Source organism: Aethalodelphis obliquidens, unplaced genomic scaffold (genome assembly GCF_003676395.1).
Source record: "Aethalodelphis obliquidens isolate GAN/ISIS:26980383/991018 unplaced genomic scaffold, ASM367639v1 scaffold86, whole genome shotgun sequence".
In the NCBI taxonomy this organism is placed as follows: domain Eukaryota; kingdom Metazoa; phylum Chordata; class Mammalia; order Artiodactyla; family Delphinidae; genus Aethalodelphis; species Aethalodelphis obliquidens.
This window is the reverse complement of record NW_020838030.1, coordinates 2,332,637-2,353,927: the sequence shown is the minus strand read 5'-3', so window position 1 is coordinate 2,353,927 and position 21,291 is coordinate 2,332,637. Positions and strand designations below refer to the sequence as shown.

The 21,291-nt window shown below is 43.3% G+C and overlaps 2 protein-coding genes across 27 annotated transcripts in view; one reads left to right on the top strand and one right to left on the bottom strand.

Moving 5' to 3' along the window:
• Positions 1–765: 765 nt before the first annotated feature.
• MBD4 (methyl-CpG binding domain 4, DNA glycosylase) lies at positions 766–9,287 on the bottom strand. Of its 5 annotated transcripts, none has more exons than XM_027093704.1 (8): positions 9,008–9,287; positions 7,456–7,686; positions 6,183–7,036; positions 3,540–3,614; positions 3,328–3,462; positions 2,577–2,726; positions 1,991–2,094; positions 766–1,071 (listed from the first exon to the last, which is right to left on the bottom strand). In XM_027093704.1, the coding sequence occupies exons 1-8, from the start codon at positions 9,094–9,096 to the stop codon at positions 994–996; spliced, it is 1,716 nt and encodes a 571-aa protein (XP_026949505.1). In that variant the 5' UTR covers positions 9,097–9,287; the 3' UTR covers positions 766–993. The 5 variants fall into 5 exon arrangements, with proteins under 5 accessions (XP_026949505.1, XP_026949501.1, XP_026949502.1 ...); XM_027093700.1 differs by having other exon boundaries at positions 3,540–3,611; positions 9,008–9,272; XM_027093701.1 differs by having other exon boundaries at positions 8,943–9,041.
• Positions 9,288–9,486: 199 nt separating this feature from the next.
• The window catches only part of IFT122 (intraflagellar transport 122), a 77,959-nt gene continuing 66,154 nt past the window's right edge, over positions 9,487–21,291 (top strand). For 21 of the 22 annotated variants that reach the window (XM_027093946.1, XM_027093936.1, XM_027093945.1 and 18 more), the window contains exons 1-3: positions 9,487–9,618; positions 15,961–16,027; positions 17,412–17,496. In XM_027093946.1, coding sequence (XP_026949747.1) covers positions 9,578–9,618; positions 15,961–16,027; positions 17,412–17,496 — 193 coding nt within the window. In that variant the 5' untranslated portion in view covers positions 9,487–9,577. Of the gene's footprint in view, positions 9,619–12,337; positions 12,398–15,960; positions 16,028–17,411; positions 17,497–21,291 lie in introns of all 22 variants that reach the window. The other variant, XM_027093935.1, reaches the window with a different exon arrangement.

Below are 21,291 nucleotides of genomic sequence, written 5' to 3'. Positions count from 1 at the left end.
GGGGAGGGAGGGATCATTGGGTTTGACTGCTAATAGGTAAGGGGTTTCTTGTTGGGGTGATGGAAATATCTTGGAGTTAGTGATGATGGTTGCACAACACTGTGAATGTGCTAAAAACCATTGAATTGTACACTCTGAGGATCCCACGTGCCGTGGAGCGGCTGGGCCTGTGAGCCGTGGCCGCTGAGCCTGCGCGTCTGGAGCCTGCGCTCCGCAACGGGAGAGGCCACAACAGTGAGAGGCCCGCGTACCGCAAAAAAAAAAAGTGTCATAAAACTTAAAAGGTCCTGTCCTCCAGCTGGAAGATGGGAGATGGGTAAATGCTCGAGTTTTCACATAGGGATCAAGGTAAATGCGTGAGCCAGAAGCCAACACTCTGCAACAGAACTACAGGCAGATATGCACATTAGGTTATCAAACAGTCAAATCTCCAACTCCTAAAAGCCAGCAGACAGTCATCAAGGACACAGAATGACAAAATAATCTTATTTTTCTTTGGAGGTTAGCGTTTTTTAATAAAAATACTTTATTAATTAACTGCCTAATTTACCCTATCATATCTTTTCTGACATGTGTGGCTGAAAACTCTTTGCTTCTTCATATAACAATTGTGTGATATCATTTTCTATAGAAGGACAACAGGAGGTCTAATCTTCCCTCAGGCAAGGTTGATAGAAATTTGCTTCATATTATTAATAACTGAGGAAAGTTTTTTTAAACTTCAAATCACATTTCATTATTGGAAAAGTCATATACATTTTCACGATTGTTGTCAAATAACAATTTATTTTTTAAAAAAATCTCAGAACATGTCGTAGCACATTCAGTAGCAAAGATCTTCCGGTGGTACACACGTTACGAAGACACACATTAGGTTTCTAGTTGGGCTGATTGGAATCTATACACCTGGGAAGGCGGTTGTGCTTAGTGGAGCTTTTAAGAATCAAAGTGCAAAGCAATGCATAAAAACAAGCTTGAAAACGTCAAAGAGTTTTAAGATAGACTTAATTTTTCGTGATTTTCCCAAAGCCAGTCATGATATTTATTTAACTTGTGGTCTTCAGGGTGTACCTGGAAGAAATACAACACATTAGGAGACAGAGGCCTTATGTAAGTTAGTCAGAAATACATTTTTTAAATTGGCTTTTTAAAGATATGGCGGGGGAACAGTACCTTATGATAATATACCTGAAAATGATAACCTTTACCCTAATGAGATTCATGAATGGTTAAAATTATAGCTTACATCAAAGTAATCCTTTACAGTTTACAAAGTACTTTCCAATTTGGTACTGATCTTCACTGGGACTCAGTGTGGAGGGTGGTGATAACATGAGTCAAGTATTAATATGCCATTTTCCAGGAGCCTACAGACCCTGAGAGTTAAATGGACTGCTCAGGTCAGAATAAATGGTGAAGCAGGGATGGGCTTGGCCAGACCTCCCAGCTAAATGCTTTAGGGCAAGTCACAGACTAAGAGGGCAGTGTACAGGCTATGTGGCAGTGCCTATCTGCTGCCAGGATGCCACCCAGATGCCTGTGGGCTGGGCATACTCAATAGAATGGGCAGCCGAAGTAGGACCCATGTACCACAAAAATAGTCTGAGACCACTAGAAGAAACCCGACAAGGATGCCCTCCAATCCTGCACCTGCCTGCTTCCCTTCAGTGGCGTGCTTTTGAAGGCGAGTATGACTGTGACAGGAGGAAAGCCACATTAGGCCTAGAGACAGTACATGAATGGAAATGACAGCAACAGGGCTAGAAGTGGCAAACCAGTGGAGGTCAGTCAGAGACCAGGGAGTCTTTGTGGACTTGGGGAAATCTATGGACCCTCTCCTGCTGTCAATAACCCCAAGCCACCACTGCCCCTCAAGCTTGGAACAAAGCTGGTTGTGACTGTAATGGCACATGTGTCCAAGAAATAGTTCTAACCATAACGGTGGACTTACTTTACCTCAGAGACAAAATGTGCCGGAGACGGGCCTTACCTGCTTCCACTCATTGACACAAAAAATTCGGTAAGAGTCGTTGCCATATTTGCCAATCCCATGAAGCTCAATTGGATACCTCCACTGCTTTGTCAGATATTCATCTGAGAATACAACACCCACATATCAGGTCAGTCTCTAGGAAAACACCTTCCCCGGAAAGGAGGAACAACAGAAAGGGACGGGACATAGTCTCTCCTAACAGCCTCGCTTGTGGTTGCTTTCTTCTGAATTCCTGCAGCCACCGCCCCCGTCTGACCTGCTTGTCTGCCACTGACTAACCGTTATTGTTTTGTGCTGACCTAACGAGACAGGGGTAATGTCCCTGAGGTCAACTGGACTTTCTGCTTCACTGACTTCTTCCTCTAATCCTGCCCACACGGCCTGACCTGGTGCTGGGCAAAGATTTATCACCTGGGTCAGCAGGAGACTGCACTTTGGGGCAAACGAACTGTGTTCAAATGCCTTCAGTGCTTGAGCTGAATGACCTCTATTAATGTCGCAACTGAGGACATTAAAGTGTAAGGTGTGGCTCTCTTAAATAGGCACAATTTATGTTTTTCCCTTTGGGTATATGGGAAAGTACCTGAGAACTTGATAATGGTTTTTGCTCGAAGATCGTAGAGACCAAGAGGTTTAAGAAGTTCTGAAACATCTCTCCAGTTTGCAGTTCTCGCTACCTCAGCTGAAGGATACTTCTCCAGAAACTGCCAAAGCACAGGGATTGCCATTTTGCCTGGGAAGTAAAAGTAACTATGTGACTGCCAGCCTCCTGATGGGCTGATTTTAGGCTCACGTACTTCTTTATCTAGAAATCTCATATAGAGAGTTTTTTTCTTTCTTTCTTTTTAAACCACTGATGAGAAGACATTACCTAAATCAGCAACCACTCTCAGAGTCAAAACCCAACACCATCAACCAATTTGGTTAACTGTCCAAATTATGCCAAAACCTGGCCTTGTATGATATTGGTTTTTAAATAATCCGATCATCATATAACTAGTGTAAAAGCATACAGAACATAAGGTGCCAGCGACATTAAAGAAAGCATCCAATGAAAAAGAAACGCTTTTATACATGACACAGAGAGGAGGAAGGTTAAGTAACGGATTTTCATTGATGACTAAAAGTAATCTGGAAGTAGAACATAAATGAAAATCTGCTCTTTAATGCTAAAAAGGCTGTTGGATGTCATCTAGTCCATAGGTGAAGAGTTTGAGGACTGACCGAAAGAAGGCCTTACCTGAGGTCAAAATCAAACTTGAGACCAGGTTTTCTGATCAATTCTCCTCATCACACTGTCTCTACTAAGACAAAGATTAAAAGAATCCACAAACCTGAGGTCCGGTTGAGGAATATAGTCGCAATGAGGAGCTTCCACGGATCATGGAAAAGTGTTTCTTGGATAAGATTAAAAGGTGACCGAGGAGGTGTCCACTTCTTAAAGGCCTTGCGTCGTGGGGGACTAAGAACTAAACAAACACACTGTATTAGAGGGGAACACTTGAAATAGGTTTAAAGTCTGGTTTTCTGATTGGAAAAGGGATACCTTCTTTGTTATATTTGCTGGAAAAATACAGGCTTGTTTTCCTTTTTTCTATTTGTGTCTGTGGGATGGCGTCTTCTGAAAAGGAAAGAGTGAAAATTGTTTACAGAATCTATGGTTTAGCCTAAAGAAATATTCAGGGCTGCAAATAACAACAACACACTACTACTATAAAACGTTCAGTTTAGCACTATTCTAAATTAACCAGTTTAATCCTACTAATGACCTATGAGCAAGGTAGGTACTATTTTGTCTCCACTTTACAAATAAGGAAATTGAGGTACAGAGATGCTAGGTAACTTGCCCAAGGTCCCACAGCTAGTAAGTGTCAAGAGCTGAAATTCTAATCCAGGCAGTCTGGTTCCTGAGTCCATGCCTTTAACCACTATTATACTAGTTCTCTATGATTTTTGTTCAGAGTTCACTACATTGAAAAATTGGAAATAATATAGAATTTTTTAAATTATGACATTTGTACAATGTGGTTATTAAAATATTTTGAGACTACATCATGAATTTTTCCCATGTCATTAATTTTTAAGTGATAAAAGCAATATTCTACATATGATCCCAATTTAACAAGAAAAGAAAAAATGTGATAGAAATTAGAATAAACCAAAATGGCATAATGGTATAATGGTTGTTGCTAGTTTTTCTTTTCTTTTAATTTTCCATATTTTCCAAATATTCTGCAGTGAATACTTTTACTAAAAAAAACAAAAAACAGGGATTCCCTGGTGGCGCAGTAGTTGAGAGTCCGCCTGCTGATGCAGGGGACACGGGTTCGTGACCTGGTCCGGGAAGATCCCACATGCCGCGGAGCGGCTAGGCCTGTGAGCCATGGCCGCTGAGCCTGCGCGTCCGGAGCCTGTGCTCCGCAACGGGAGAGGCCACAACAGTGAGAGGCCTGCGTACTGCAAAAAAAAAAACCAAAAACCAAAAACCAAACAAAAAAAAGGATACAGATAAAACAGAACCTGCAGGAAAGCCTAAGATTTGGACCTTAGAACACCTAAAGCCACTATCTACTGGGAAGTTTAATTTAACAAAGACTCTTTGACTACCATTATTAGGTTTTCAAGTTTCTAAAATCATCACATTTAATACTCCCCATAGCCATACCCTCTAAATTTGAATGTCAGTTAATAACACCTTCCATTTGTCTAGCGTGAAGGCATCTTTTTCACTTCTCATTTTACAATATTCATGATGTGAAAAACAGGACTGGTGAGGGTTATTACCTGTGTTTTACAGATGAAGTCTCTAAGGCTTAGAAATTAAGCAACTATCTGAAAACAATAGTGGGATTGACTATAGATTGGGACAAGTATCCACGTCTCCAGATAATCAGTCTAGTGTTTTTTGCTATTCTAGTTTGAATAGGCAAAGCCCAGTGGAAAGTAAAAAAGAGTCAGAACAAAGGAAACTGCTCTTACTACCTACTTGATAATTTCTTCTGTGGGTTCCTATAGATAATTACTGACTAGCCTCCTTTATTACTAGGAGACTAAGCTCAATTTACGTGGCAATTTCTAACTAAGGCACTGGGAAAGTCTTTACTACTCCATTGGATACCTATTACCTATAGTAAACGTACTTATGTTGAGAACTAGACTTCTTTATGCATAGGATGACTAGCATACTTCCATTTTAGTCACAAAAGGATGTTTCTGATATTTTACTTGCCCATTTTACTAGCAATAAATCTACATAAACCTCAAGGCTTTAGGAAGCTCAAGGTCTTTAAAGGACACATTAGAGAATTTTTATGCAGTTCCTAGGTGTACGTGGTCATCTTCTGTTCAAGGCAGAGAAATTCCAGGCACAGCAAAGACATAATAAAATCATGAGTGGGACCAAGAGCAGGAACCAACTCTAACCACCTGCTCTACTAATCTGTCCATGCTGTCTCCCCATAGGACTTTAAGTAAAATTACTATTCTTCTTTAAAGGAGTTACTCATTATACCATAATGGCATAATGAATAACTAATACAGTGTTGCTCAAAGGTCTCCTTTCTTTGATCTCTTATTCACTGAGGTATTATAAAGGCAAAAGTGCTAAGCTCTGAACTCTGTATTAAGAGCATATTACAAATAATAGATAACTATGTGATTACAGTTTTGAATTACTTAGAGCTCTAAAGCATTTAGAGAAGCATTACAATAGAAGATAAAAATGACTATGATATATACAAAATTAAATTGGAAGTCACACATCAGTAATAAGTAACAGGAGGGGTGCAAAGAGAAGATACTGACTATTTTCAACCAGTTTATGTATAAAAGGAGTCTTCCCCAAATCTTTTCACAAGTGAAACCTTTTTATTTCCCCTAAAGTTGTAAGATTATTGGCTGGAAAAAAGGGAAGATGGGAGCGCACTGTGGAGGAGAGCCCCAGGTGTTGTACCAGGATGGTGGCAACGGTTAATGGCACAACTGCCCTCTGTTGGGGGCAGTAGCCAGCTGATTCTTTGCCGTACAAAAGGGCTTAAATATCAGTTACCCAAGGCACTAGGACCAACTGGGAGAATGTATCTGATATTTGGCCCTACTTCTTCATTCTATTCCCACATGCTAACTGGGTACAGGCATGAAGTGCAAAATCCTCATCACATGTTTAACAGCACTTTAGTGCACTGAATACCTTGGAATATTTTCGCAGAAGTAGAGTCTTTCTCCGTTTGTGAGCTGTTGTCCATTTCAGAGCCACCTTTTGAAATGTCAATATGCAAATGCTCCTTCCTTTCCCCAACTTCTACTTCGGTTCTTATTTCCTCAGATTCTAAAAAGGTACCCTCACACTTCTTGTCGTGTCCTGCTCCTCCGGTTGAACGTAATTTGTTTATGATGCCAGAAGTGGTCTGTTCAAAATCTGATCCTGAACACAATGATTTTTCTTTACCAAGCCTCTCCTCTTCACTGGTCACAGTGAGGGTCTTGTCGCTCGCTCTGGCATCAGAGACACAGCAAGTTCTCTCAAGCTGATTTTCTTGTGCAAGAGGCTCACTTTCAGCATCTGCTGCCTTATTATACACAGATGCTCTTTTTCTACTACTTTGAACAGGATCTGGAAGACTCCTCCGGCACCCTGTTTTAGTTTTCTTAATTTGAATCGCTTTCAAAACAGTCACCTTTCTTTTGGACTTTCTAACCTTTCTGGAGTCAGCATCATTAACACCATCATCTTCTTTCAAAAGCCAACGAATGGAAGTAAAGTTAGAGAGTCCTCTGCTGTCTTGCAATTCCAAACTAGCACTTGGCAAAGAAACCACATCTTTTTTCCACCTGCTTCGTGTCCTGAGGCTCCGGTTTGAATTGCTACTTTCGTTTTGCAGCTGGGATGGCAGAGCTGCCATGCTTTGGTCTTTACATCCTGACTTGATGCTCCTTTTATGAAGTACAGTAAAATCAAAATCTTCCGGCTTAAGAGAAGTCTCTCCACTTTTGTGAAGATAATTAGCAAGTGAACTTTTGGATCGGAACTTCAGTCCCTGTGGGCTAGAAAATGATATTAAAGAAAACTTATTGCTAGTTAATAAAAGTGACTTTAAAAAAAAACCTGGACCATATTTCGGATTTTTTAGTAATAATTTCCAAACTTTCACGGGCATTTGTCATTTAAAATAAAAAAAAGTGATCAAGTGATACTTTAAAATAGTTTCCTCTATGACAGCAGAACATAATTTTACAAATATAGCTTAAGTGCAACCTTACCAGTAGCCATTCACAGTAGGAGAAAATGTTAAGTATTTGTCCCCAAATCACCTGATGTAAGTAACCAGTGACAGTGAAGGAAAAGAATCCGTAATGGTTTTATGGTAAAAACAGAAAAAAGCCAAAACTCCTGCTATGCTTTCCTACCACCTGTCTAGACAAAATTATTTGGCTGTACTATCTTTACCATCTTGCACGCTCACCTGATGAAATACACGTCATATCTTCCTGCTGTTTTCCCAGATAACCTTTGCTTCACAACTCTTTCCCATCCACATGGTACAGACTTATGGCACTCTGCCATTGCGCTACCACCAAACTGAGCAGAAGCAATGGGTTCTTGTAGCGGGGGATTACACTCACTGCTGCTTTTTATCACCATTTGTTTCTCATCTTCTCCCACTCTTTCTGATCCCAAAGCAACACCTTCCTCCCTGAAAAAAAAACAAACTCCAAGTGATTAGCTCATTTAAAATTAATTAGACTCTGCTTATTCAATTTCAGTCCATAACAGAGAAGGAACCACATGGACTATTTGGACTATGGGAGAGTTTAAAATCAGTATGGCTCAGTCATGCTATGAGTATCTTCCTCCTCTCCAATATCTTCCTGTCCTCCAACATGGTTAAAAAGGGTTGGAAATCTCTGCACAATGAAAAGCTCAAGCTACTTGCTAGAAAATTTTGTTTTTGCTGTTAATCATTGAATAGCTCTGTTATAGAGATTTCTGGTGACACTTGGCATAAGTTTAAAAACATGAACCAATAGCTGAGCTCTTAACCTGGGGATCAACAGAACAGCTTAAATGAGTCAGTGAGACACCGTCCTCCCCCCGAAATAAGTGAGGTAAAATTTTTATATATATGTGCATTTTGGGGGTGGTGGGGGGACAGTGTCTATTACTTTCATCAGAGGTTGTAATCCTCTAAAAGGTAAAAAACACTTGATAAAGAATTTTCAAACTCTCTTTCATTCTTGATCCAATAACCTTCTGAGGTAGGTAGGATAAGGATTACTCTCATTTTATTGATAAAATTGAGTGACAGGAAGATTAAGTTATTTGCAGAACTGATTCCAGGACCTAGGTCTACTAAATCTTGGTCTAATACTTCTCCCCCTCTACTATTGTTGAAAAACTTCAGTAGAGTGTATCCTAATCACTTAATCATATTTACATTTTCAAAGTTGGATGAGTCTCTAGAGATGTCTAACCGACTTCTTTTCTACAAATAGGGAAACAAAGCATGAGCCAGTGACTAACTAGAATTAGAATCAAAGTCTTCTGATGCAATATGGGGTTAAATAATTTGGGGGATCTGGGTGGATCTTAAGAAATTATACCGTTCACAATTTTGGCGATAAGGAAACTGAATCCTGGTGAAAACAGCACGAACTTTAAAATCAACAGACTGGGTTCAAATCCCAGCTCTGCCATTTACTACCTATGGGGTCCAAGAGCAAGTTACTTAACCTGTCAAAGTCTCTTTCTCCATCTGTAAAAAGGAGGTAATACCTCTTTCACGGTAGTTCTGAGAATCACATGTTTTTTTGGGGAAAAAAAAAGTAGGTAAATCATCTTAGCCCCACACCGCACATACACAAGTACTCAGTACCCCAGCCCTTGTTCGCAGGAACTAACCCTGCCGGCCTCCAAGTGTCCATCCACCCTAGGTAAGAAAGGCCCACCCACCTTCTACTCCCCCGCTCCCATTTTACAGGTGGTGAAACTGAGGTCCGAAGGGGACAATAACTTGCCGGAGGTCACACGGCCGGTCGGGGACTAGGCGCTGGTTGGCGATGACCGAGGGGGCAGCTCCGCAGTCCCCCAGGCTCGGACTCTCCATCCCAGACGTGTCCCTCAAGCGGTCTCCAGCTGCAGTAATAGGCCGAGAGGGTGCGTCGCTCTGGGTGTGGAGCGGAGTAAGAGGCGAACACTTCTTCAGCTCGGAGCTCTAGGATGGAACCAAAAGATGAAGGCAGTGAAAGTCTCTCCGACTGCTCAGTCGCTTTCCGGCCGCCCCCCCTCGACTACAGCCGCCATTTCCACAGCTCAGCCAATCAAGTCCTTTGTCGAGGAAGACGCACCGCCCCCTACCCATTCCGACCAATCGCGCGCGTCCTAGATATGAAGAGGCCTTCTAGCCAGCCTCCCGTTCCTTCTTTCTAGCCCTCCCTTGTAGACATGCGCACTCGGAGCTCTCTGCCTCGCGCGTAGCTCACTGCGCATGTGCGTTGCCGGGGTAGCGCAGGGAGACAAAGTGGCTCGAGGAGTTAGGCCTGTTGCTGAGGCAGGGAGGAGGGGCCCGAGGCGTGAGGGAAACCGCTATGAGGGCCGTGTTGACGTGGAGAGATAAAGCCGAGCAGTGGTGAGGAGCGGGGCAGTCCGGGAGGAGCGGGAGGCTGAGCCCCAGCGGGGATGGCGGGCGCTATGGCGTGAACCCTGGTGGTTGCCAAGGGTAACGGGCCTGCGGGCTGGGCTGAGGGCCCTGAGTCCCGGCTCTGGGCGACTGCAGGGTCGCCTTCCCACCGCTTTGCGGATGGAGAAACTGGCCTGGAGAGGGAGCAAGGGGATGTACCACGCGTGAGGTAGTGGCCTGTGGAGGCGGCTTTACACATAATCACAGTCTGATCTTGTTCCTTTACTCAAAATCCATCTTGGGCTCATCAGTGTTTTCCATCTTCACAACTTATGCCATTTCCGCGTATTACCTATACTCTTGTTTACGTACCCTTTTCTCTAAATTGTCCCACTTATTTTCCTTTAAACATGCTTTTACATTCTACAGGGAAACTTTATTACACCGTGTATGAAAACCAGTAGCAATTGCTGTAAATGTAAGATAACTGTAGAACTTAAAGCAGGGAGAAACAAAACGGCGTTAACAAGTTGTAGCTAGATACTGTTGCTAGGGAACCTCTGAGCCTCAGGTGTAGTGTTTCTAGAGCTAGAGATTTAGCAAGTGTGGTTGGAGAGGTGCTTGAGTTGAATAGTATCAAAGCAAGACTTTCTCCTACGTTTTGTTAGAAGGTTTGAAAGAGTATCGAAAGAGAATGACTTTCTCACTTTATGATTCACCGTTGTTTAATGTCCTGTTCCATTTTTATCCCCCATATCCATCATATAACAACACATTTGGGGGCATACTGACTTATTGGGCAGTTCTCCTCAGCCTGACTTTCAAAACTTCCTACATGATCTTTTCAGCTTCATCATGAAGCCTCTGCTTTGGCTACTGGAACAGAGCCATTCCCTCTCTGTCTTTTCTTTGGCCTCTCTGTGTGAGGCCTTCATCTCCTCACAGTGAAATCCTAAACGTCCTTAAGCCTCTCTTTGGAGATGGTCGCTCTCTTTGTACTCTGCACCAGTAATAGCTAATGCTTACTTTGTACCAGGCACTGGCTAAGAACTTCATATCTTTTATCTCATTGTCACCTCACAACAGTACCTGACATATGTACTATACTTATTTCTGTTTTACATATGAGGCGACTGAAGCACAGAGTGGGTAAATAATTTGCCAGGGTCACACAGTGAGTAAGTGGTGGAGCCAGCTTTCTTCCTCACTCCAGAGCCAATGCTCTTAGCCACTGCATTAATTATTCCTGTTGTTACAGAGGCTGCAAACTCAAGTGCCTGCAGGAATCAGGCAGGCAACGTAAATGCGAGATGTTTATTTGCATCTTGAACACAAGGAATTGTTTGTTTTCCCTAGGAGTATTCTTCTTTTCTCTACTGCACTTTTCTTGAAACGTATAGCCCTACAACTGTATCTTTCACTTCTACTCTTAATAGAGATTTGAGTAAAAAAAAAATTTTTTTTTTTTACTTTTCTCTTAACTGTTATAAAAGTATTCATAGCACAAGCTGCTGATAGCTAGCAGCTGAGCATTTGATTTTGCTGTCAGATACTAAGAAGTGGCAAGGACTGTGGCAAACTGGAGAGCGCATGCTCTGACTGAAAGGGACAACAGCTGCTCTGCTTCTGCTAGTTACCACCCTGCAGGAATTTGGCCCAGTGTGGCTCAGAGCTTCCTGTTTTCACCAGAAACGAGGGATCTGGGTTTTTATGTGAAATGTCCTAATTTTTAAATGTTGGCACCTAATCTGTAAAAAAAAAAAAAAATATATATATATATATATATATATATATACACAAAATAAAATACCATATGGGCCAAACAAAACGTTTGCTGGCCAAATATAGCCTGATTGGCTCCCAGTTTTCACCCCCTGGCATAGGATTTTGTTTATTCTTCTTTTGTGGTACTTAGAGTCTGTCTAGTGCAAGAGTTTATGGGAAACTGTTGATCCCAGAAGTCTATGAACCCCTTAAAAGCAATGGCTATGTCTTACTCATTTCCAAGGCTTATTCTAGAGCCTAGACAGTGTTTGTTGTGATTATTTCATGGATAGAGGTATTCATGAATGAATGAAGAGGTGAGTGAATGAATGATGAATGGTTATTTAGGTTTTGGCCCATTACAGCTATTCTAGTGTAGGGGCTTTAGGGGTTCTAGGGACCAGCAGTACTGATGGCAGCTACATATGCAAGCTGATAGCCCAGAATGAGACAAAACAAAAAACTATAAAAATAAATAGTAGAACTCCAAAATCCCAGATGTCAAAGATTCTTCCTCCACACTGAAACAGCTCCGCCTGCTGGTCTGCTCTTTTGCTTCCGTCTAACCTTCGTGTAGCAGCAGGAATTCTCTTTTTTGAGTCCTGTTGCTGTGTGATCCGTTACTCCACCTCTCATCAACCCAGAGTGACTCCCCATTACCTTCCATGTCAGATTGTGCACTTAATTAGGTGGTCCTTCCCCTGCCCCACCCTGCCCCCTTTTGCTAAGATTTAAATTTATGCTTTTCAGTTCAGCTGTAAACTCCATTTTCCTGTCCAAAGGCCCTTCCCAAATGTTCTCTTATTCTTCTCTGAGCTCCTCCTTTTCTCTCTTCAAAGCAGTGCTCTAGATTCTTCTCAACCATGATGCCTTATTCCAGGCAGGCTGCCATCTGCTCTGCCCCTCATCCACAGCAGCTGTGGGCCAGACTGTTTACATGCCTTATCTTGTTTAATCTCCACAGCAGCCTTTGAGGTTGGAATTGTTACCCCATTTACAGATGAAGAAACTGAGACTTAATGAGGGAACAATTTGCTTAAGATTCAAATCAAGTAAGTGGGGGCTGGATCAGGTTGTGCAGGATTTGGAGAGGCACCTTGAGACTTCAGTTGACAGTGGGGTGGGCACAGAGTTGGCAAGGGACAGTTTTCAGGACCCACCCTCTGTCTCTCTGCAATGGAATCTGACAATGTCCGTTTTTCTTAGAAGGGGGCAGGTGGGGAGAGAGAGCCATCCTACCGTACTGTCTGCAGACGGGTGAGCTCCCCAGCCCTGGAAGTGTTCAAGCAGAGGCTGGATCCATCAATAGGGAGTTCCTGCCCTGGTAGGGGAGTTGGGCTATATGACAGGGTCTAGGGCCTTTCCCAATAGTTTGGGAAAGTTTCTGTGGTCTTATGATGTAATTAAAGCCCAAGGGGTTCAAGATAAAAATCTTGTCAGTTTGTCAGTTATACTCATTTTGTGTCTAGGATAATGCCATGTACTGTGGGTCCACAAATGTCTAAAATAGGGTCATTACCCTGAAATTGCACATGACTGTAATTAAGGGGATAAGATAGTATCTGAAACAGTGTAAATACAGAAGATTATATAACTCTTAAGTTGAATTGTACAGATTCTAAGTACAATAAGAATTTGGATTGGGGTAAATCAGACATGTATGTTATACTTTAGAAAAGCAAACTTCAAGAAATGCAGAGAAAATGAATTTTCACATCTGAAAGGAAGGTAGCTAAAGACTTGGCTCAAGTGAGATGCTCAGAAATGATTTGCTAATAATTCAGCCCAAAATGATCCTAGTGAAGAAGAAGCCACACGGGAACCACTTTGATGGGCTCAGATATGTACAAGGCAGGAAGGGAGCCACACGACCAAGAGGACTGTGGAAGAGAGGTGCAGACCCCTCCCAAACCTCGTGCCTCCCAGCTCCCCACAGGAGGTGGTGCTTGTGTACCCTGCGAGGCGGGAGGGCAGCTCCCTAGCCTTGCTGTGTAGGTGAGGACCACAGCTCAGGCCGGAGGTCAGCCCTTCTGGCCCCAGCTCCCCCCGCTTTCCCCTCTCCCGCCCTGCTTCTCTGCAGAGTGTGAAATGCACCCAGTACGTTGTCCCCTAGGTTCTGAGAAAGAAAGCCTGAGAGACGGGAAGGCTCAGGTCTGTTACCACATAACAGCAAGGAAGCTGAAGGACTCAGGGTTTGTGTTTGCTTCTGTCACGAGGGATGCCCAACTGGAGAGGGGTAGCAATCGCTGTGTTCCAGCTTCTCCATCAGCCAGCTGTATGACAGCAGACAGATGACTTGCCTGTGTACTTCAGTTTCCTCATCAGTAAAAATGGGCCAATAATGCCTGGCCTGTCTGAGGCATTATGTTAGCATAAGGTCAAATGAGATCATGTAAATTTACCCTCTTGAACAACTCTTAACTCTTGAATATATGTGAAGAATTATTTTTATTAAAGGAAGGTTCTGAGGTCAATGGAGCCTATATAAGAACTCTGAATTCTATGTGTGATGCCTTGAGTAGATGATAACACTTTTTTTTTTCCTGCTGATGAAACATGGAGACTCTTGCTAATTATTTTGTCAACTATGGCATATGCAAATAATAATTATAATGGAGGCCACACGCGTAGTGGTTAGAGCTTGGGCTGCAGAGTGAGACTGCTTGCGCTTGAATTCTGGCTCCACCTCTACTCAGTAGCAGTTTATTTTCAGGCAAGTTAGTTAACTTCTCTGTGCCTTAGTTTTCTCATCTGCAAAAGAGATATAAGGTTGTTGTGAAAGTTGAGTTAATACATGTAAAGCATTTAAACTGTACTTTGCACACGTAAATAAATGTGCTTAATAAATATTAGTCACTGTTGTTAAAGTATTGAGGGTGGCATAGATTTGTTATACTTGACAGTAATTCAGGAGAGTGGAAGGCCATATAGCACAGACTGTAAAGTCAGACCTGAGTTAAAATTCTGGCCCTTTCACTTGCTGTGTGATGTTGGGCAAGATACTTGACCTCTCTGAACTGTGGTGTCCTCAACCACAAAATTGAGTAGTAATTCTTACCTCATAGAATGCGTGTGAGGACAGAATAAAATAATGCATTTGAAGAGCTCAGCATTGGGTGTCTGTGGTAAATGCTCCAAGTAGTTACCAGGGTGTGGTTTTTTTTTTTGGCCGCACTGCGCGTGTGGCTTTTGGGATCTTATTTCCCTGACCAGGGATCAAGCCCGCGCCTTCGGCAGTGAAATTGTGGAGTCTTAACCCCTGGACCGCCAGGGAATACTCCAGGGTGTATATTTTTCGATCACTCACAGGTGCCAGGTTAATTTATCCCATGCTCAACTTTTACAATAGGCCATCTTGGCAGTGCTGTCTGACACACTCTTACTAGGGTCACCTGAACTAATGAAACCCTCTGCCTGGGGGCATTTGAGAATCTTTGTAATAAGGCTCCAGCCTGTTTTTTCCAGCCTTATCGCTCCCTATTGCCTTGCACATAGCCAAATGTTTCAGTCAAATTAGGTTATTTAGATATTTGCTATTCCCACTGTCTTGTCTTGGCTTGTTCTGTTTTCTGTGCCTGAAATGCTGCGCCTACCCAGTCTCCTCCTGCATGTCTCAGAAGCCCTACCTTTTTCACATATTGTTTTCTTCATGAAGCTTTATCTGATCCTCTCCAAATCAGAACACTGTGTCCACTCCTTGGAATCCTACAATATATGCTTTAATGTGTCTCCTAAAGCCTCTATCACAGTATTATTCTATATTTCATCCAGTCTAAGAGGTCACTGATTGTAAAATATCATTATTTTACATACGACTAAGAAAGCAAAAAATGCTGCCAGTTAAACTGACACATCATCAATTATAAGACACATCCCAAAATTAGAAATGTTCAAATGTGAAAAAAACGTGTGCTTTACAATTGATGACGTGATTCTTTGTGGGTGTCTGAGCATCCATCACCTTTCCTCAGGATGGTAATTTCCTTGAGGGCAGGGAGGGTCTGTGATTTACTCATCTTGTATCTCTTAGCTCCTAGCACCTAAGAGGCACTTGGTAAGTATCTGATTAATTGGAAAGAGTAATGTTGTTGTTTTTTTTTGCCTGTGCCTCACGGCATGTGGAACTTCCCCACCCAGGGATCGAACCCGTGCCCCCTGCATTGGAAGCATGGAGTCTTAACCACTGGACCACCAGGGAAGTCCAGTAATGATATTTTAATAAATGACCAACTTTTTCAGAGACCTGTGGATTTGCTAGCCCTCACACGTTCTCTCAGTTTGTGTAGCCTTCATGGTATTATTAGATGAGGTAGTGCCCTCCACTGTTTACTCTTTGAATCATGTCTGGCGTCTGGCTTCTGGACAGGTGGAAATTGGGACACAACAGCTAACTGCCAAGTGAATTGTGATCGAAGGTGTGGTAGTTGAATGGAATTTGCAACCAAATGCAATTCTTAGCTATTATTTTTCTCCCTCAGACACAATCAGTGCTTCGTAATGGAAATAAAGTTTGCTTTCCCGGCCATTAGCAGACCTCATCATTTTGGTTCCTAATTGTCCTTTTGTCTTGTCTTGTCTCCCGTTTAGTGTATATGACCTCGCATTTAAGCCCGACGGAACCCAACTGATTTTGGCTGCAGGAAACAGATTACTGGTAGGATTTTGTCTGAGTTTCCTTTTTAAGTGCTTTTTTTCCTCTGCCTCTTGTAAGTGCTCTGAAATTTGACCCTTTTTTTAAGATAAAAAAGGCAAGGTGGAAAAACCAGTCATTATTTTTTATTTTTTTATTTTTTTTATTTTTTTATTTTTTTTATTTTTTTTTTCCAGTCATTATTTTTTAATAGGGAAGGAAATGGGCTACTTAAAACAGGTAGGTAAACTGTCTATCAGATAGGAACCTGTGAACAATACCTCCTTTGGAGTTATTAATCTTTCCCTTTTTACTTTGAGACACCCACGAAAGAGTTCAAAATAATTTAAATGCCTTTGAAAGTGAGCCTTTGTCAGTTCATATTTTGTCCCCCTGAAAAATTCAAACAACAGGCCTGGAGGGGCTCCCTCTGTGAGAAGCCAGATAGCCTGGCCCCAGCTTTTAGGCACTGGCCTTCCTAAACAATTCCATATGGATGCTGTCCTATTTTTCATATTTTCAAAGAACGTAAGCTGTCTCTGGAACCTGTCCCAGTGTATAAAAGTAATTTTCAGAGAACTCTTTATGTTTGACCTAAAACCCTTTGCATGATCTCCTCTTCCTCCTGCGTAAGTCCGCTTCCTCTTGCTCTGTTGTCTCGAGATATGCAGACGGCCTGATCTCCATTCTGTGCATGGTAACTACATAATCTGAAAGCCGCGGGTAAATTGTTCTGCAGACTTCTTCTGTCCAGGGTAAACAATCCAAATCCTTTTAGGTTTTTCCCATAGGTTATCTTCTCCAACACTGACCATTTCTGGAGGGTTTTGCTTTTATTTCTCAGATGGTGTGTTTTTTAAATCTCCACATATTTGTACATGTTACACAGCTATAAAATCGTAAATGCACGTTACAGATGGGTTTTATAACACTCCCTACAATTTGCAAACCCAGAGTTCAGGTCTGTGACTTCCAACTCTTGGTAGCAAGTATGAAACATCTCTCTGTGATGTTGGTAGTAGGGCAGGGCTACACTGGCATTTAACCATGCTCTAGCTGGGCTCTTTGTGCTGGATCTATTAGGGAGGGCCTAGCTTGTTTGGTCATATATCCAAATACATGCAAGGGGAGTGAACTGTGTAGAGAAGTTTCACGGAGTGAAGTTTTGTTTCTCGAGCATTAATGGCACATTTCCGGCTGTGTAATGGGCAGAATCAGAGCCTCTCCTTGGGTTTCCCAACTTTAAGTCACATTCTTTCTGGTTTCTTGGTTCAGTTTTTACTTGGTGCAAATTTAGAATATTGACAAATGTGTTGTTTTGACAACAAAAATAGCAGCAGCAACTTGCAGGGGTTCTGACTACTGGATGCCACGCGGGTAATCTGTACTTTTGTCTCTTTTTTGCCAGGTTTACGACACGTCTGATGGCACCTTACTTCAGCCCCTAAAGGGACACAAAGATACTGTGTACTGTGTGGCATATGCGAAGGATGGTAAGAGGCCGCTCTGGATTTAGCGTCTGTAATGGCCTCACAGCCACTCATTTCTCTCCTTGGCCGCGCCTTCGTCGTGTTGAGTGAGCTCAAGTACAGCTTGCAGTTTCGGAAGATAGTCTCTTAGACTTCAGTTCAGTCATTCGATTCAATTCAGTCATTCAAGTATTTATTGAGGCCCATCTGTGTGTCAGGCGTTGTTCCAGCTGCTTGAGATACTTCAGAGAGCAAAACAAAGATCCCTGCCCTTATGGGGCTTTTATCTGTGTGTGGGGGGGTGTGGGGGAAGGAGAGAGAGTATGAGGGAAGGCATACAATAAACGTGGTAAATAAGTAAATTGAACAGTACGGCGGAAGGTGGTGTTAGGAAGAAGAAAAAGTAGGACAGAATAAGGGGGATTGAGAGTGCTGTGTGGGCAGGGCATTGGGTACAGTGTTGAACAGGGTAGTCATGGTGGCTCATTGAGATGGGGACAGGCAAGCAAAGACTTGAAGGTGGGGAGGCGGGGAAATAATGACTGAGCATCTGGGGAAAGAGAGCTCCTCACAGAGGGAAGAGCCATTGCAGAGGCCCTCAGGTGGGGTGTGCCTTTCTGGGGCTGGGACAGAGAGAATCGGTGGGGAGCAATAGGGGAAGAAGGTAGAGAGGTAGCAGGTGTGGGCTGGCTGGATTCTGTTGGCTGTCGTAGAACTTTAGCTTTGATTCTCACTGAAAACGGGGAACCACTAAATAGTTCTGAGCAGAGGAGAAATCTGATTGGATTTATATTTTAAAAGGATCCCTCCAGATGCTGTACCCCAAACAGCCTGCAAGGGCTGAGGGTTGGGCAGAAAGACGAGTGAAGAAGCGTCAGCCACTCCTGATGGCAGCTCAGACCCCTGTAGGAGCAGAGAAAGTGGGGAGCAGTGGTCAGAGTCTGGATACAGTTGGAAGGTGGAGCCAGTAGGATTGCCTGACAGAATGTGGGGCGTGAAGAAAGGAGTCGGGGGTGACTCCATGGTTTTTGACCTGAATGACTGAAAGGATGGAGTTGCCCTCCACTGAGATGGGGAAGGCTGCAGGCCGAGAAACTTACAGCAGGAGATCCGGAGTTCAGTTTCAGACGTGTTGAGTTTGAGGAAAGTTGACGCTGTAGAGGTGGGGGCGGAATTGCTGGAGCAGAGTTGCTGAGTGGGAAGAGGAGAGGGGATCCAGGGCAGAGGTGAGCATGGTGGGAAGTGGAGGATGTCACTGCAAGTGCTGGCAGCGGGGGCATGTCGTAGTAGGAGTCTAACAGAATTCTCTTCCGTTTTTTTCAGTGAAATAGGAAGCAGCAACATCTGAGAGTGAGGATGGGGAAGGAGGTGTCTGAGAGTTGAGGCAAAAGAAAAAAGAGTACAACACCACCTAGTTGAGGGGCTGAGTGAATGGCCCCGGGAGGTATAGTGAGACCCTAGCTACACGAAGGGCCCACCCAAAGCTGGTGGTCATGAATTGAAAGTGAGATCAGTGGTGCGATTGTGTCTTTTTCTCCATCACTTTGAGCTGCACAGATACAGGGACAGAGGAGGTGGAGAGTTGGATTTAACCAGAGTGGTAGGTTTACAAGCACCTCTGAAGATGCAGTGAGAGGGCAAGGGCAGGGGATGTATGCAAAGGAATGATTATATACATTGACCTTGAGTAATGAGGGGTGAGCAACCTTGTTGCTGAGTAATGAGGGGTGAGAGGACCACAAGGGGTGAGGGAGGTTCTAGTGGGGTTGAAGAGTCATTGGCGTTAGGGCACCAGGTGGGGTGAGAAAGAGGAGAGGTGGTGGTCACATCGGCTGCGTGAAACTGACGTTAAGAGTTAAAAGTAAATCCGTGCTATGCATAGCATAGCATCAATGGGAAGAGCATGGACTTTGGGATGAGACAGCTCCAACCCGAAAAGCTCTGTGAGTCTGAGGTGGTTATTGACCCTGTCTGAGTCTCGATTTCCTCATGTGTCAAGTGGATATAGGATTAGAGGTGGCCCTCTGTGACCACTGCCGAGAAGTCGCAGAATCGATGGTACAGTGCTTAAATGAACCATGGAGATCATTCAGGCTCCAGGTTTTTAATTTCTTTTAGATGACAGACCTCTTTGAGAATCTGATGAAAGCTATAGACCCCTCTCTAGAAAAATGCACCTACTTCATGTGTACACACAATTTGGGGCACACAGTGTTAGTCTGATCTAGCCCAGTCTCTTCATGTTACACCTACATAAAGATTTAGAGAAGTCACACGACTGGCTGAGGTCATACAACGAGGTAGTGGCAAAGACAACGCTAGTTCTTGCCTGGTAGTCAGGAGCCCTGTGCCACGGTAGTCATATTTTTTTATGTGCATGTTTGAGTTTAAGTTCAGAGTAGTACCGTGGGGAGACCTATGAGGCCTTAGAGTTTATAAGCCTAGGGCGTCTTTGGCCTGCAGCACCATCAAGGCCCTTGAGGATCTTAGAGTGAGACCTGCCATCAGGGGCATTTGTCCGCGTTTTGCATAGTCCTGCCACACACATCTTCACGTTTGATCTCCCAGCAGCCCTCTGAAGGAGGCAGGGAAGGGATCGCAGCTCCTCTCACGGATCAGAAAACAGGCTTGGAGCGATTACGGGTGACGGTGGCACAGCTGGGCCTGACCTGGATCCTCTGACTGCAGAGCCCTTGTTCTTTCTGGTGTATCATGCTGCCCCTCATGACACTCATGTAATGATAAGGAAGTCTTTTCCCCTTGGATCTAGAAGTGAGGATACACTGAATTTGGCTTTGCTCTTTAAAAAATGATGATTTTGCTTGTTTCCGATTTCCCCCTTAAAGTGAATAAGTATTTAATGAGCAACTATGATACAAAGGTGTATTAAGAGCTAGTTTTTTCTTCAAGGAAAGCAATACAAGGCAATGTAAGGAAATAATAATAATAGCTACTTTTGTTTAGCATTCATTCTAGGCCAGGCACAGACCTAAGCACTTTAATCTCATTTAATCTTCACAACAACTATGAGGTAAATACTGTTGTTGCGTCCACTTTTCACATGAGGAAATGAAGGCCTAGAGATGTTCAGTAGCTTGTTCCTGGTCCTGCAGCTGGTGGGTGACGTCGCTGGGGATTCCAGCTCCGACTCTGAGCCCTTAGTCCACACTCTTCATCACCTGCTGCCTGCCAGTGTAAGGGAGCAGTGACAGAAATAATAAATAAGAGCAGCTTCTATTATTTAGTATTTGCAGCAGTGTCACATGGCCCAAGCAGTGTGAAAATGAAAATCTCATCTGTCACTCTTTTGCTTAAAGCCTTTCTTTGGGATAGAGAGCAGGATCTTACTGTGGCCCCGAAGCCCCTAGAGATCCCTCCCCCACCCACCTCACCCTTTGCCCTTGATGTTCCATGCTGGCTGCCTCTCACCTCCTCACACATGCAGGTTTTTTCTGCCTCAGGGCCTTTGCACATCTGTTTGACCCATATGGATAGGTCTCTCTCCTCTCGTTGCACCTGGCTAAGCTTTGCTCAACCTTTAGGTCTCAATGAAAGATACCATTCTCACAGAAACTTCCCTCACCAAAATTGGGTCCTCAGGTATTCTCTTTTATAGGGCCTGCTTTTTTTTCTCACTACGTCGTATTTGAATTGGATTAATTTAATTTAATGCCTACTTTTCCCACCAGACAAACTCTATGAAGGTAGACAGCACGTATGTTTTAATCACTACTTGATTCTGAGCACAGAACATGATGCTGGCATGTGATAGGCCCTCAGCACATCTTTGTTAGTGCCAGGCAGAGCAGGATATGAGCT

Bases quoted from the DNA above. Each gene is read 5' to 3' on its own strand.
- MBD4 (XM_027093704.1), bottom strand. From the start codon at position 9,096: ATGGAGAGTCCGAGCCTGGGGGACTGCGGAGCTGCCCCCTCGGTCATC. The intron at 3,615-6,182 runs GTATTCAGTGCA...TTTCCTTTTCAG, and splicing joins TTCTGCGAAAATATTCCAAG to AAGACGCCATCCCACAGACA. The intron at 2,095-2,576 runs GTACTTTCCCAT...TTGTATTCTCAG, and splicing joins AACCATTATCAAGTTCTCAG to ATGAATATCTGACAAAGCAG.